The sequence below is a fragment of the Silurus meridionalis genome, chromosome 16 (genome assembly GCF_014805685.1).
Source record: "Silurus meridionalis isolate SWU-2019-XX chromosome 16, ASM1480568v1, whole genome shotgun sequence".
Lineage (NCBI taxonomy): Eukaryota > Metazoa > Chordata > Actinopteri > Siluriformes > Siluridae > Silurus > Silurus meridionalis.
In genome coordinates this window covers 12,023,499-12,040,819 of record NC_060899.1, presented here as the reverse complement: position 1 = coordinate 12,040,819, position 17,321 = coordinate 12,023,499, and the positions used below count along the sequence as shown (strand labels likewise).

General features: G+C 38.7%; 1 protein-coding gene across 4 annotated transcripts in view; it reads right to left on the bottom strand.

Moving 5' to 3' along the window:
• The window catches only part of fmnl3 (formin-like 3), a 54,813-nt gene extending 38,736 nt beyond the window's left edge, over nt 1–16,077 (bottom strand). For 2 of the 4 annotated variants that reach the window (XM_046869526.1, XM_046869527.1), the window contains exon 1: nt 15,421–16,077. In XM_046869526.1, the coding sequence (XP_046725482.1) occupies nt 15,421–15,534 (114 nt within the window). In that variant the 5' untranslated portion in view covers nt 15,535–16,077. The remainder of the gene's footprint in view (nt 1–15,420) is intronic. The other 2 variants (XM_046869525.1, XM_046869528.1) reach the window with 1 other exon arrangement.
• Nucleotides 16,078–17,321: the final 1,244 nt, after the last annotated feature.

The following is a 17,321-nucleotide window of genomic DNA, read 5'->3' as shown; positions in this document are numbered from 1 at the left end:
AATAAAACTATATAAAAAATATTGATGCATTAGTGACATGTCTTAGGGACATTGCCAGTAAAGACAAAGTCAGTCACAGGACACAGTAACGTCTCAAACCCCAGACAAAGTATATTTTCTTTGTGCATTTTTACTCAGCGGGTCTTGGCCAGGGGCAGCAAGAGAGGGCAAATTGTGTTGAGTGACGCTGGCCTGTGCTGCCTGCTGACAAAGACGGCTGGATAAATCTCAACACATCCTGCTCTTACCCCCCCCAAATACAAAAGGGAAAGGGTCTGTGAGCACATCTGGCCCTCCCCAGCAATTTGAGTTACAATGCACACAATGATCTGTGGTCAATAAAGATGTTTATCTTCTTTTATAGACGAGGTAGACTTGGCTTCTGTTTCTGGACCAGTTATGAGAACTCTCCAGCTGTGGCTTTAAATAGACAAGATCATAAACAATACTAGGAAGTTTAACCAAGTTGGGCCTAGTTTACAAAAGAGATGACTGTCATTCTATGAGTGATTTAAAAAGATAGAGCTCAATGAAATTGTATTTAATCTCATACATGATTTCACTTTTTCAGAACTGCACAAAAAAAACGGGAAACTCGTGTCACATGTTCATATGACCTCATTCTCATCTCTGATTTTGGATGATTTTCACATCCTCGTCCGAAGCAATGGCGAATGAACAACTGAAAAGCTGTTTGGATGTTTGGAATGGGGTCACTGTAAGGAAGGACAGGCTTTCGTACAGTCACGCTTAAAACGCAGGCTTGAAGATCTTGCTTGTTCTCAAGCCGGTCCCCTGCCATTAGACAGGTCAAATGTTGAAGTGTGTGAAAAAGTTGTACTCCTTTCACCACACCGATACCTGATCCAGCAGGCTTTAATTGCGTAACCTGAACCAGGCAATCACAACAAAGCAGTGGCTCCACAAAAAAGGGCCTCACTCAATTCTCCTGCAGAGAGACGACACAGGGAAGAGGGTCGGAGGTGTTTGAGGGCAGGACCTCCCCCCACTGCTACTTTATACAAACAATCTCCATGACAAACGATCGTGGAATGTGCTTTATTCACGTACACACACACAAACACACACATGCTAATCTAATTTAAATGAACGTACACTTACAAGCTACACCTCCTAAAATATCTAATGATATGTAGTGTATTCTATGTATTCTTGTGAAGTGTATTCTTAACAAGCTTCCCCTAAATGATACTAAATTCAGTTTCTTTTGCTGTATTAGCCAAATCGAGTTTCCGTTGCTTTAGTAAAGATGTGCCCATTCACCTGGGCCTGATTTCCTTTGCTATGCGACAGGAAGTTTCATAAATTAACTACTAGGGAATGAAGTACAGCGAGGAACTACCAACCCAAAAGCTCCAAAATCTACATCTAGACCAAGTCGCACCATCCAAACACAACGTTTCCTAACTCAAACCTGATCATCAACGGTTAATTTCGGTTCAGTGGCAAATTGGGTTCAGACTGCTATGCAGACGTTTTCAATACATCTGCAACCCATCTGTGTCAGCAAATGATACGTATTAAAGAGTTTATATTGTCTGGCATTTTTTAAATATGCAAAGTTGAGCTTACGTGTGGATTTGAGGAGCTTGAAATGTTTAGATGCAGCTACTTAGCTAATTTAGGTTACAGGTTAAATGGTGCAGTATATTTTGGTATGCTAGGCTATTGTTAAATAATTGGAATAAATGTCCAATCTGACAAGTCCAAGCTAATCAACTAGCTGTTATCCAGCTGACATACTATCTTAGCTGTTGTTGGGTGCTATGATACGCTGTATGGACAAAAGTATTGGGACACCTGACTTTTCCAGCCATTTGTGGTTCCTCCCCAAACTGTTACCACAAAGCTCTGGATAATTTAGCATTACATTTTCCATTCATTTGAGCTAGGAGAACCAAACCTGTACCACCATGACAATGCCCCTTTGCACAAAAGCAGCTCTATGAGGATATAGATTGGAGTAGAAGATCTTGGACTGCTATAGAGATCTGACTTCTACCCTGTTGAACACCTTTGGGATGAACTTTAATGCTGACTGTACACTACATCAGTGCCTGACTTTACTAAAACCCTTGTGGATGAATGAGAACAAATCTCCATAAGCACACTCTAAAATCTAGTGGAACTTCTTTCCAGAAGACTGGAGTTTTTTATAAATTGGGGCTTAATGTGGAATGTTTAAAAAGCACAAATGAATCTTATTGTCCACAAACTTTAACAAGTCTAGGAGTATTTTAAAGGTCTTTAATTCCTCGTATAGAATATTAATTTGCCAACAATTACAACTTTATGGATTAATAAAAATAGCAAATAATCAGCATCAATGAGATGAGGTAGTTCCCGTTTGCTACTTATGTCATAGCAGCTAAAAACAGTAGTTCTGTCATTTTATTTATGTCTAAACAAATGCAGCTTATCATTTTAAAGTAAAACTTTAACTTTAACTGGCAAAACAAAAAAAACAAAAAACTTATGTCCTGACTTTTTAAGGACATTTCACCATGTCAGGAAGTATATTTGTTGATATCAACCACATCAATGTGTTGTTACTACAGCAACGATACCACATTAGAACAAGTTGTTCATATAAACCTGTACTTATTCCAGCTGTCATAGAAAATGATTTACCCAGATTCAGATTTGCAATTTCAGATCGGAGATTTATGCTCATTCAGCCACAACCCATGTAAACCATATCTTCATGGCATTTGCTTTGTGAAACAGGTCTCCTAGTTGAAGTGAAGGGAACCTTTAATGTTACCGCATTCAAATCATTATATACAATGGTCTTTAAGTTTGTGGTAACTTTTTGAGGTAGAACCACATATGGCTGAAAAAGTCAGGTGTCCAAATACGTTTGTCCATATAGTGTATTTGAGAAGGACAAAGAACATTGGGCTATTAACAACATTCAGAGTTCCTTTAACAAAAAAAAGTTTTTATTATATTTTTTAAATGACGTTTAATGGTGTCTCAATCGTTTTTTTTTCTGTTTCTCAGTTGGCAACTACGAAATTTTCTTCCTAGGCTTTCAGTCGGCCTTGCTTTCTCTACCAGAACACCAAACCCTTAGCAAACTGACACTGCTACTTCAAAGTACATAAACACAAGGATAAACTCCTTTCATGCCACGTACATGTTGAAAATATGGCGTTGGTGATTCTAGGATTGGAGTGTTCTATATCATACATATACAGATTAAAAGGTAAGGACACGAGTAAAGTGCCCGTTCATGACAATTTATTTGAACGTTTCAGATAAATAATTTAAATTATATACAAAACATATCTACACTATATGGAGTATTGAGACACCAGATTTTTCCAGCTATATGTGGAAAAACTGATTCTACACAAAATTCTATTGGATGGTTTAGGGTGCGGTTGCATTAAATGTTCCCTTCACTTGAACTATGTGATCTAAACCTTTTCCAGCATAACAATTCTCCTGTCAACAAAGCCAGCTCCATGAAGATATGATTTGCATAGGTTAGAATGAAAGATCTTGAGTGGCCTTCTATGGAGCGCCCCTTTACTAATGCTCTTGTGGTTAAATAAGCACAAATCTCAATATGCACCCTGCAAAATCTAGTGGAGCATCTTTAAAGAGGAGTGGGGGTTATTAAAAGAGCAAATTAAAACTAAATGTGGAATTGGATGCTCAAGAAACACATAGAAATCTTTTGAATCTTTTGAATCGATCTAACAAATCCTGCATAAAATATTCTAGAATCATCCATTATACTGTAGGTTCTGGACAAGAAATGTCTATTTTAGTGGCAGTGTTAATAAAAAAAAAAAAAAACAGTCACCCCTGTGAAATATTTGGAACATTCCAATATTTTAATTATTTAATTTCAATTAAATGGCGATACCAACCGCCTTCGGGACATGAATGCTTGGTAATTAAATATTGCTTATTTAATCGTGACAAATCAAAACAAATTTAATAACCCCTTTATATATAAAATTTATATATATATATATATATATATATATATATATATATATATATATATATATATATATATATATATATATATATAAATGTATTTTTAATAAAACCATAAGGTCTAATGATGCACCCGAATCATAGAATAACCCAGGCAGTTTTGGAGTTACACTGGAATGGTGAACAAATGTATGCCTAAAATCTGTCCACTGCACAAATCCCCTCGCACACACGACTGGGAAAACTGTTAATATGCAAACGGCCTCTTAAATCCCCGTGAAACATTAGACTGTTAACATTTGCACGGTGTGCAGCTGTGGTGTGTGTGTCCTCCAGGCTGGTTTTTTAATCTATCCTCTACACAAGCTCATCAAGCAGCCATCAAGTCAAGCCTGGAGGTCCAGCTCCAGACGACGCACGCATGCATTCCACTATAGTATTAGAATGGAAAAGAAGTTACGCAGACTTTTGAGTGTCATTTTTCTTACAGGAAACAAAACGATCTCTGTACTCATCATATGCACTGTTTTTAGCTGAAGCTAGAAAGACCGATTCCATTTTTTTTAGACAATAACTATAAAACTCCTTGCTGGCTTTTCAGATATTCACCACTGGATTATCATTCAAGGCCGGGTGCCTATTGAGCCGGTTTGTCTATGCCTGTTATTTTCTTGTCTACTTGAGAGCAAATACATAGCAATTACAGCACACGTTTTCCCCCCTAAACAGAAGGAACTTGTTTACTGTCCACAGTGTAGATCACGGTCAACCTCCACCCCTTTTGTCACTGAGGCAAGGCTGATTTGAAGCCCCGTTATAGTTAGGGGAGAGGGCGCTTTGAAGCAGGCTTCCTGAAGTGCCGTGATCTCAGGCGTGTCAGCGTCTCAAGGTCACGTCATGGGTACCAGATGTGAAAGGCATTAAATCTGTCAGGCTTTAAAAGAGTGACATCGCAGCTTCCCTTTCACCTGGCCATTTGGAAAGCTTGCAAGACATAAATTACTTTAATTGCTTAAAGGGATATTAACTTTTAAATGCTCAGGTGCAATTTTGGGACACTAAAAAAAGTGGGATTGAAGTGAAATAAATCATGAATAATCAGAAATTAGCTATAAACAAAGGTCACACTCAAGTCTCTAATCTTCATCCTGTTTGTACACACATTTCTGCCACTACAGAATCCCCTATCATGTGTGTCAATGTTACGAACACTATATACATTCCTAATGACCAAGATGAGGCTATTTTTGGATTTTTTTGGAACCCAGGAATGCAAAGGACGTCAAATCAAACCTAAACAGAGCGTTCATACAATTGGTGATGAATCAGATCCATCGTTCTGGACAACGAGGATGTCCTGTTTGTTTTCTCGGACAGCCTTACAGGAGGCAAGCAGACATCAAGTCTTAGACAAAGCATGGCAGGAATGTACATACCAAAAAAAAGAAAAAAGCATCCGGTCTATCAGAAGCACGTATGAGCAACCAAACACACGTACACATGTTAGAGATCAAACAGACACTAATATAATGATAATTATATACATATCACTAATGCAAAATGCCATTTTAGGATGAGAATAAGAATAATGATCATTCTTTCTGACCATTCTGTATTAGATTAGTGACAAATAAAAAGGCATTGTGTTTAGAGAACTGAAACTCCTGGTACGAGCACCTCATGTCTCCATTTCATGTACCACAGGAAGCCAACAATGTGTGCATGAGATTGTGTGTGTGTCAAGAGCAGCACATCTGACTTAGTAAAAGCACGACACTGGAAGCAGCCAAGAGAAAGGAGTGAAAGAAAGAAGCGGACGTTCTGCACTACGTAATCACGTTATCGCACAGCAGCAAGGAAAAGTTAAATCATCGTGACAAGTGGATCATTTTAGCATGTCCAGCGGGAGCCGTTTCCTTCAGGTTTTGTGTAAATCAGCGTGCTCTTATCTGCCCGGGCCATTAAGACCCTTCACAGCCGGTCCAAGTGAGCGAGTAGAGCACAAAGGAATCGGAGAGGATGAGGCCCAGGCTTTAAAACAACACAGCGACAGAGCTACTATTGTGCTGAAAAGTAAAGCTGTGCTCAGAGTAGACAGAACACAGCTGCATTGGCATGCACATACACACGTTATCATTCCTTCCTCTACTCTACACTATTCCTGAAGCAATCAAATGATCTATCTATTCGCGATCAGTCTTCATTTTATTCCTTTTATTAAGAAGTGTATAAAATCCTGCAGACATTTTTCCAGTTGTCCACTTTGACTCAACCTGTTCCCCCCTCTAGCCCTGGGTCCCAGTTCCTGGCTTACAGGAGAGGACTCTTGCGCGTAAAGGTCAACCGATTGATCGTCCGTCCGATTAATCGGGCCGATTTCTGGCATTTTAAAAAAAATGTATCGGCATCGGATGATTGTGCTGCAAATTAGGATTATTATTAGACAGGCGCATCTAAAACACCAACCATGCGTGTAAGTTTAGCGCTTGCATAAGAGAACATAATATTCTAATATCAGCAGGTGGCAGTAGACTGTATTTTAACATACAAACAAGAAACCGGAGGAGCGAGAAGTGTGAATATATGAAGCAAGCAGCGTTTCCAACGGCCGTATTCATTATTAACGGATTTGTGTAGCTTTTTGTCAATTATGTCTGCTAAGTTGCAAAGACAAGTGCAAAAATGACAAGCGTTGTTTTTTTCCCGCGTGCTCATTCGCTAATCTAATCCGCCAATCAGAGTTCTCTTTCTTGACGAGCTCCGATTTTCAATAAATAACAATTTCACTGATTTTCACATCGTTCTGCATAAACTCTTGAGAAAGTTGTGAAACTGTGAAGTGTGTGAAATTCCCGGATCAGCCATCTTAAATAAAAAATATTCAAACACGCCTATAAAAACATCCACGACCTGGTTAGTGAGATCACACTCATGTTTGATGTAACCATTAATTAAAGCTCATGACCCGCATCTGCATGAGTTTATACAACAAACGAATGAAAAATAATAACGATATAAAATCGGCTTGTCTCAGGCACCTGGACTTTTAATTTTAACAGAAGAAGTGTGTCGTTGCAGATTATAGGCTTTTCAACAGCACCTGAAGTGAAACAAGCACAGCAGGCACAAATCAGAGAAAAATGGCTTCTCCTAGTTGCCCTTATATTATACTACATGCTACCCTATGAAGTAAATATCAATCCAGAATATGTCTTATGCTAGTTAGCGTCTTCCTATTTAAAAATGTATACGCTGTACACTGGCATTGCGGAATAGTGTTCATATTGTTCAACCCCTTTGTACAGTAAAACAGATTGTGTAGGCATCACAGTCAAGTATTCGAAGTATAAACCACATGAATCAGTTCAAAAAAAGACCTCCCTCAATAACTGAGCTTTACTGACGCAGTTAAACCCCAAGCAGCGCCTTAACACCTGAGCTTAGCATGGCGCCATGCTCAAAGACCTTCCATGCTCAAACATAAACAGCAGGCATGTGTGTTGTCTGGTTGTGGGTGTGTGTGTGTGTGTATATGAAATAAGAGGATGCTGGCTGATCTGGTATTATTGGGCAGACAGTTGTTACCTCCTGCAGCTCTTATTTTGTAGTTTTGACAAAGCAAACAACCAAAGGTGGATCCCTCCCTACCTTCTGCTCCTGGAGGTGCAGACACACACACACACACACACACAAAGACGCATCAAAAGGCCCTAAGAAGGTGGATCTGACTTCATTGTGAAATAAATGGAGATTCCAGACTGACTGCACTGGTTTCAGCTGGGTGGGATCTAAACGCTGTGACACCAGTGGTGTCCTTGGAGGTCAAGGGGACAAGCGTAAAACGCATTGGGTTTTGGGGGGGGGGTTCTGTCTGCTTGACTTAAGGCACATACATTCCAGAGTGATTTACATGCACACATACACACACACACACACACACACACACATAGCAGGATGCCAAAAATCCACTTCAGATTTTTTTTATTTTAAAATATCAAATCGCAAACTCCCACAATGAGCACTATCTCTATCTCATTTTAACAACAAGAAATATATACTCTATGGACAAACTGATCTGGATACCTGACCTTTCCAGCCACATGTGGTTCTTCCTGAGAACTGTTACCATAAAGCTGGAGACACACAATTGCACAGAATTCCTTTGGATCTAGCAACATTATATTTTCCCTTCACTTAGGGACAACTAGATGACCCAAACCTGTTCCAGCATGACAATGTCCCTGTGCAAAAATCCATGAAGATCTGGTTTACATGGGTTGGAGTGGAAGATCTTAAGTAGCACCCTACAACTCTCTAGCCTCAACCATACTGAACGCCTTTGGGATGAATTGGAACGCTGACTGCACCCGAGGCTTCCTTACCCTACATCAGTACCTCCATTTACTAACTAAATGGCTGATTGAACACAAATTCTCACAAGCACACTCCAAAATCTAGGGGAACATCTTCTCAGAAGAGTGGAGGTAAAAAGCGCATGCAAGTCTTGTGGTCTGATGTCCACAAACCTTTGGTTATACAGTGTAAGATAATAATATAATTGTAAAAAACTAAGAAGCAGAGAGTGTTTATTGTGAAGTTCGCACTTTGCCGGGTTTGTAATCCTTTTGGGAAACCCCGCCCCCTTGAAATACCACAAAGCCTACACGATTTTTAGTTTTCCCTTTTATGGCAGCTTTTATTTAGTGGGTCCAGTAAAATAATCATTGTAATATTACAAAACAATTATTACTGGTTGGTTATATTGGTTATTATCTTATTTTGAAATGATTATGCTTTTAATGCTGGATAGTGGATATCCAAAAGAATAAGTGGATCACCTTTCTTTTCTTCTGAAACAACCTGAATAATCCCAAATGATGCTTCTAAAACAATTGTAGCATCCGATGTTTGTACTCTCCTGAAGACGCGCCTGACGGAAAAGCAAAATCGGCTTACACTGCACATAGATAATGTGATGATGTAAACAAGTTCAACCGACACTTTCTTTCCAGAAGACGTGCGAAAATACCTTCGGCAATCAAATTAATAATAATGAAAAAAAAATTCTAGTAATAATCACAGCAATAGGAAAAAGAGCCTGATGTGTGTGTATTGGTAAAGTCGTAAAGGCATGACGCGGTGGCATCCGGCCAGTTCAAACCAGGAATTTTTCCTTCTTTAAAGTTCTCTGGTGAGAGCAGACCGCAGGAATCTGCTGTGCCGCAGCTGAGCGGGGGCACTTTGAAAGAGGATATTACACATACACACATACACACGCACACACACATACAGTATACACACACATTTCTTCTCCATCTCTGCAAAACTGTACCACCGCCTCCAGCTTCGTTCTCATATGGAGAAGTTTAGCTGAAAATCCAAATCCCCCCACTCCAGATTCAGACGCATGTGAGCCAGGGGGGAGTAATAAGTTCCAGTCCATACTGTTTCGCTTATGAGTGTGTTATTCCAACCTTCCACAGAGTGAAGGCCTATTTGGAATATAGCTCCATTCGGTTCAAGGATACATTTTCGAAAAAAATGGAAAAACTGAGAAAATCTCAATCGTTTGATAGTCAGGAAACCGAGCCATTTTTCCACCGTCATGTGAGTCTAATGAGTGCTTCGGATATATCATGTTACACTGCAAAGTCATTGCTAATAACGCCTGCATGGTGTAAACGTGCACGGTTTGTGCGTCACATTCGTTATGAATCAGAAAAGATTACGTCTCCTGCATTAGGCTCGGAACGTCTGGAATAAACAGCAGAGAACCGTGAAATTATGAGGAGATTTTCCTATTTTTTTGTTGAAGCTAGCTGTTTTGAAACCTGAAACCCAAATAAATGCAGCAACAGCATTCCCACTCTAAAGCCAAACCCCCAAAACATACACACAGCTACTGCCTAGACGAGAACCCCTGATTTCTTGGGAAGAATGGATGTGTCCTTGTCTTGATTGGTGTGAAGACACTCATTTTGGGCAGGTCCCTTGATTTCAAAAGAACGTCATCATATGTGTGTGGTCATCTAGGAAAACTCATAAAATGTACTAATGGCTACATTCTAAAAAACAATAGGCAATATGACAAAATATCGTTTTTTGGGGGTTTTATTTTTTCCTACACCACATTTGGAGACCTCATAAATCTCATTCAGCAAAAGCAACATGGAAACTTCTGACAATGCCCCAGAAATCCATGGCCACAAGATAAGGAAGCCAATTTGTCTTCTAAGTGGGAGGGATGGCATACTCTTCGTTCCTGTCAATCATAGGCTAATAGTCATTTGTGGTTATCTAAAAGCTTATGTAAGGTGGAATACGGTGGATACCAATTTGTGTGTTATTCTGCATGAAAAGCAGTTTGAAACGATGTTGGCTGGTTTCACTTGTCTTGGAGAAAGCATCTATTAGTTTTTTCCTTTGCTGCTTGGTAGATATCGTATAATACAGTGACGGGCCATGGATTTGATACCTAGGCCTTTAGTGGGGACTTCCCTGACTTAATCCACGTCTTAATACACCACTATCATGTCACAATTATAGAAACCATCAATACTGTACAAAAACACAATATAACAACATGTGGCATTACAGAGAGAGACATTTCACATATGGAGGGTAAATACCATTTTACTAAAGCAAGAAACCCAGTTAAGACAACTCCAAAACTCTACACTACCATCGCAACTGTGCCACCTACATCATCTGGAGCAGTTCAAAATCAATATTTCAATATTTGTCTAATAATAATGACAAAAACATAAACATTTTAATTAAATCCAGTGGTACCGCTCGTATTTACTGGTCTGTAAGTGGCGAAGAAACCCTTTCCTGAGACAAGCTAGCTAGCTTTGGGGTTGGCCGACCTCTTCACAATGTCTAGCTTTTCTTGAAAATGTATTTTTAATGTCCGAGACCTTCCTCCGTAGGTGTAAAGTCTACCTCAGATGTATTAATTTGTGCAGATTGCTACACACGTGTTTTGCCAGTGGAACTTGGCTGTAACAGTTTCCCTCTGACCAACCAATAGGAGGAAAAAATGAAAACCAAAAAAAAAGAAAAATGCTGACTATTTTGGGCCAGCTAGCTGCCCTGTGAGGCGAAGATGAAATATAAAATCTGATCTTTTTTATGAAACAGACCCATTCATAATACTCTCTATGGTAAAAGGGCCAGCAGTACTGACTTTGAAGGCCCTGGGCAGATTAGATTGACATGGCAGCACATAGAGGCTGAAATCTGATTCGTGCAGCCAAGAGAAACGCTACGAAATGAAGAAAATAAACTGTTGGGAATAAATTAATACAATTTCATGGAACAAATATTAGAATTTAGGTTGTAGGTCAGTGCTTCTAATAGTGTTTAGGCCAAAAGAGAAGGCTTTGCTGGCCCTGACCGCCCGCCACTGGTATAATAAAGGAAAGCTGGCTGTTAGGTGGTAATAGGCAAAACAGAATTCGAGAAAAATGAGGGAAAAAATTTCCCCCCAGCAAAAAAAAAAGAGAATGTTTTTTATTTAGGCTAGGATTTAACCTTGCTTATAAAAAAAAAATCTTGTTGGCTGAAAAACCAGGTTAACCAACACTGTCTGAACAGACTGCCTGCCTAAAAATGTCCTCGAAGACTAAGATTTTTTCACAACATGACCAAGCTTTGATCAAGCACTACAAAAGCATCGTGACAGTACAATAAACATGAACCTTTTCACCTTTCGTTCTCCTTTTCTCTTGTGGGAATAACCAGATTTTAAATTCCTGTAACTTTGTGACTGAGACAAATACAACATGTTCACTTCATGGAAGTCTGCAGGTTTCAGAGCTATATATAATACAAAATGCCCAAGTTTGACTATATGAGGATTCTTTCCCCAGGCGGTCACACACATTGTAGAATGTGCTGTGACCTCGTCAAAAGTAAGTTTCCACATCCAAAGACATCTTATATAATGGTTTGTCTTCAGATTTGTGGTAACAGTTTGTGGAATCACATATGGCTGAAAAAGCCAGGTTACAAATGGATCTATACAAATGGATTTGCAGGAATCATCAGATGGATGAAAAGCCCCAAGTGCCAGCAGGCCAACTGCTGTATGCACAGCTACATTGTGGGAGCTCCACAATGCAACTTCCTCCCACAAGTGAGAGAGAGAAAGAGGGGGAGAAAGAAACAATCAAGCAGTAGTTGATGTAAGTAGGGGGAATGGTGCAGTAAGCACATGTGCAACGTTATACTCCAACCTGGGCGTTTTATTTGAGAAGTGCTTGAAGCAGACTGATGTAACCCAGAGGCCCAATCTCCAGCCCACACACACACTCGTACACAAACACACACACATTCAAAGACACACATGCATGTATGCACATACATACATACATAAATAGCCCAATAAATACACACACACACACACATTCACAATTCATGTATGCACATACATACATACATACATAGCTACATAAATACACACACACACACACACACACATATATATATATATATATATATATATATATATATATATATATATATATATATATATATATATATATATATATATATATATTAGTTCCTGTTAAAGTCATTAGTCTATGGGCCATGAAGAGCGACCATGACATCATAACAGGCTGCTATTTGCTGTCTGAGAGAAGACTGACAGAATTACCAGACAAATGCACTCACTCACACACACACACACACACACACACACACACACACACACATAGAGCAGATGTCTTCTTTGGCAAAATGCAGAAACTGGGACATCACTTCCTGGAACACTGCCATTGCTGATGATGACAAAAATTGCTAAACCCAAGTTTTCATTCATTATGTGTAAGCTTTAGAATTTATAATAATAATGCCATTATTAACTATTGCATTTATATCAGAATAATGATATTTGAATGGAATTATAAAATAAAATCTCCAACCAACTTCAGGGGGACAACAATGCAATATTTAAAAAGCAACTTTTATATTAGTGTGTGAATTATTGTTTCCATAGTAACAACTAAGTCACAGGATCAGCCAATACTGATGGCTAAGGAGTCTCCAGTGTCACAATTATGTTTTCCTGTATGGAAAACTCTTCTGGAAGGGAAAGTTACACACACACACACACACACACACACACACTAATCATGATGTGTTTTTCTTACTTCTACAACTTTACTGTTAGCTTAAAAAGAAATTAAGTGTTATCAGGGAACAGAGCACAACTGTTAGGACATCGTTAAGCCTTACTAAGAAAAGGCCAGGCTGTCTGTTGGCAAGTCTCACACACTAAAAACACACAATGAACTGTAATCAAGGCTGAGGTGTGGATCCTTCCTCTCCTGAGTACAGAGTTCATCCTGAGAAAGGAATCACTTTGATGCGTTACTTTGTCCAGACACGACAAAGGACAAGCCGAGTACACTCCAGCAACCCGACGCACGAGTTTGGAGCTCTGAAATGTAATTATCGGGGACTCGAACAACCACAAGGCCCGAGTTCACAAACAGCATGAATGACACAAGGACGATCTACTGCTGAGCAAGAAGAGTCCTTGACTCCCGAATGAAGATTGAGGTGCTATCAATATAAGGTTTCTTTTTTCCACCACAAAGGATAGTGTTTTTCCTGCATGTAATTATCTGAAATGAACGTTCTATTCGTACAGATGTATATACAAAGAGAGGAAACAGGACTCCAGGACTATTCAGGAGCACCGTACATGAGACAAATAACAAAGGTGCAACAGGAGCAGTGTTAGAGACTAAACTCCACATTACGCACACACACAAAACACAAAACAACATCAGTATAGTTTTAAAACTAGACAGCATAATTGTAATCTACCGTGACTGTTTAGTTTTCTTGCATAGCAAGTCACTTTTTAATGTATATTTTTGGGCCCTAGAATGAACATGCTGATTTCACTTCATGTGGTATTTTCCACTTCAGTCAACATTCTCGCACTGTAATGCACGATTATTATGGTATGGTTCTCTGCAGTGCCTGTGTTACACTGCTATTAGTCACAGTCACTGATATCGGACTCACTGAGCAGACAGAAAGAGAGTGAGCTGGGGAAACAGAGGGGGGCGGGATCTTTCGTGATCTCTCTGCGTAGGAGTTTTAGGGGAATTCAGACAATGTGGTGTTCCATGGGATCAACAGTGGTGGAAAACTTGGCCGTGACGAGTGTGACGTGAAAAGGTCTAGGTAGTAAAAACCAAGGCTACTGAGCTGGACAGATTTTATTTGACATTACTTACAGTAGCGCTTTCTAATCATCATCAAGATATGGATAAGTCAGGCTATGAAAAAAATACTATCAAGCTACAGAAGGATGAAAGAGGTTTATGCAATAGCACCAAAAACACCCTCAGTAAATCAAAACAAGCCAACTGTACATACACTGTGTGGACAAACAGTTTGGGGCACCTGACTTTTCCAACCATACGTGTTTCTTTACTAAACTGTTATGACAATGTACGCAAAGCCAGCTCCATGAAGACAGGCTTTGCATGGGTTGGAGTGGAAGCTCTTGCCTGTTATAAAGCTCTGATCTCAACCTTATTGAACAGCTTTGGGATTCGCTGGAATGCTGACTGCACCCCAGACCTCCTTTCATCACCTACATCAGTACCTGACCTCACAGCCTTGTGGCTGAATGAGCACAAATCTCCACGAGCACACTTCAAAATCTAGTGGAACATCTTGGCAGAAGATTGAAAGATGTTATAGCAGGAAATGGGGATTAAATGTGGAATATGGGATGTTCAAAAACACACAAATCTAATAGTTTAGTGTCAACCACAATCTTTATGTCTTACCTTTTTGATTACTACAAATCAGAAAAACTAGTCGTTCCTCACTACTTTGAAGAGAACAGAGAAAATTAGAACCTGTCGTGAGACCTCAAGTGTAATTCTGCAGTTCTGGTGGAGAGTTTGTGTGTCTGAAACTATAGAAAACTCTCTCCATACTGTGGTATGATGCTCAGGAGAAAGGAACTGACATCAATGATTCAAATATAGTTCTTATAAATCAATGCTATTGCTTTTCATGCCTTGTACTCAAATAAAGATGTAATACTATTTGATTTTGCACTTTCATTCAAGTACAGGATTGATGTAGGCCATTCTCACTACCACCACCATGCTTCACTCGGGAACAGTGTCATGTTTCTGCTTAACGTGGTGTTTTTTATACCAAGGTCAATGTCTCATTGTACCAGAGAACCTTTGATGAGTCTTGAAGATGTACATTTGTTTTCAACAAACAGCAGGACAATAATAAAACAACATCTTGTACAATGTATCGCATCCAGAGCATTAGTTACTGATAGAGCAGTGATGGTGTGTGGACATGTTGGAGTTGTATCTCACAAGTTCTATCTCTTCCATTATTTGAAGAAGTAATATATTTTTGACAAATTGTGTGTGTGTCTGTTCTCACCAGAACGAGAGCAAAGCGCTCCTCGAGCTCCGCAGGCTCCGGCATGGGCACCTTTAATGGCATGATGTGATGCTTCATCTCATTCTGTCCATCCACACTTTCCAAATTCCCCATGACTGTAAAACACAGCTACAACATCCACAGCTGAAATCAACACACACTCTGAGATTCTCTGAGATCCCTGAAGATTCTTTATTTACTTCCCAGTAAATCCACACCAGTCGATCACATCCCAGAAGTCCCACAAGCAGTAATCTGTGATCTTTTCTCCCAAACCAGATCTCCAAATGGGTGAATGGACTTTCTTAAAGCATCTGTTCCTCGTTAAATAGCCTCAGACTCCAAAAAGAGATCATGTATCAATTTTCCACAATGTTGCCTCAAAGGTATCTGGCCAATCCATCTCAAACCCAGAGCCCAGATCTTCTCTAAACTGTTGTTGTTGTTGTTGTTATTGTTGTTGTTGTTGTTGTTGAAATTGATGTCCCCACTTCATAAACTTCTCCTAAACTCCAGCCTCCATTCATTTGAGTCCTGATGTGAAATGTGAAAACAAACCGTGCGCAGTTCGCACCGTGCTCTCTATCGACCCACCCATTTTTCTTTCTTTCTTTTTCTTTTTTTTTCTTGCAGAGGCGGTCTGTCTGCGGCTCATCTGTCAGTCTGGGCAAATCTCTGTTACAATCCAAATTTCTAAATCTCTAAATAGTAACACTGTTTCGTGCTCGGCGTTTTGTTTCCACCTGTTGGTTATATGCTGCAACTGCAACAGGAATCCACATTCAGCAATTATGTCGCTTGTGATCACAGTCAGGACGTAACACTCTACTTTGTTAGTAACTAATATGTATAGTATATACAAATATTTCTCTCTCCGGTTATAAAGTAAATATATAACAAATATATTGTCTCCCAGTAAACATGTTCCTAGACATTTTGACTAATTCAAGGTTGGAATATAGAAGCGTGAAATGTGTACATTTTATTTTATTAACAAGAACTACAAAACAGATATTCAAAACATTTATCACGTATGTTGCTTTTTCAGCTTTTGGAAGCACATATAAATATATAAAATAAAAACAAATACAATTAATTTCGAAAAACCCATTACTGCTTCGTGTTTTGCGGTTTGTCTACACCTGCTGGCTACATACTGCAACTGCAAGCAAAAAAATCCACAAATTCAACACGATTTTATCGCTTGTGTTCCCAGTGCAGGATTTTACACTGTAACATGTAGGATATAGGAATATTTATCTTACTGTAGTAAAGCAAATATGAAACATATATATGATTATAATCTAATACCAAGATCTCTTTTTCTTTTGCTTAATTAATTAATTAATTTATTAATGCTTTTAAAAGAATACTCCAATGAATATTGATATATATATATAAATGTATATATAATTTATTTTTTTATTTGTTATATATGGATATGGATATTTAATTTGCTACGATTTGAGTAAATTAATTTTGGGACTGTGTTTTCCCAAGTTTCTAATAAATTTCATTAGAATAATAAACTAAAAACTCTTAAAAAAAAAAAAATTAATAATAAGAATAAGAATTCTTTCATTTTCGCCTACAAGCAAACAAAAAAGAAAAACTCTTTAAAGTGTCATGACAAAATTAGCTCTCATTTCCTAAATTGTTTTGGTTTTTTAGGCTTCCCCTTTTTGCATCATCTGATAAGTATTCCAAAATAGTACATATGAAACATCAACTGACTTAGACACGTTCTTATTAAACCTAACACCAAGTTGGAGAACTGACTTTCTAGCTAGCTAACTGTTCTGGGAATGTTTTGGTCTTCCGGACATACGTTTTTTGAGTTTGTTGTTAGCTAATAAAATTTTCTTTCAGGAAATATAAAGTTGTATTTTTAGAGGTTTACA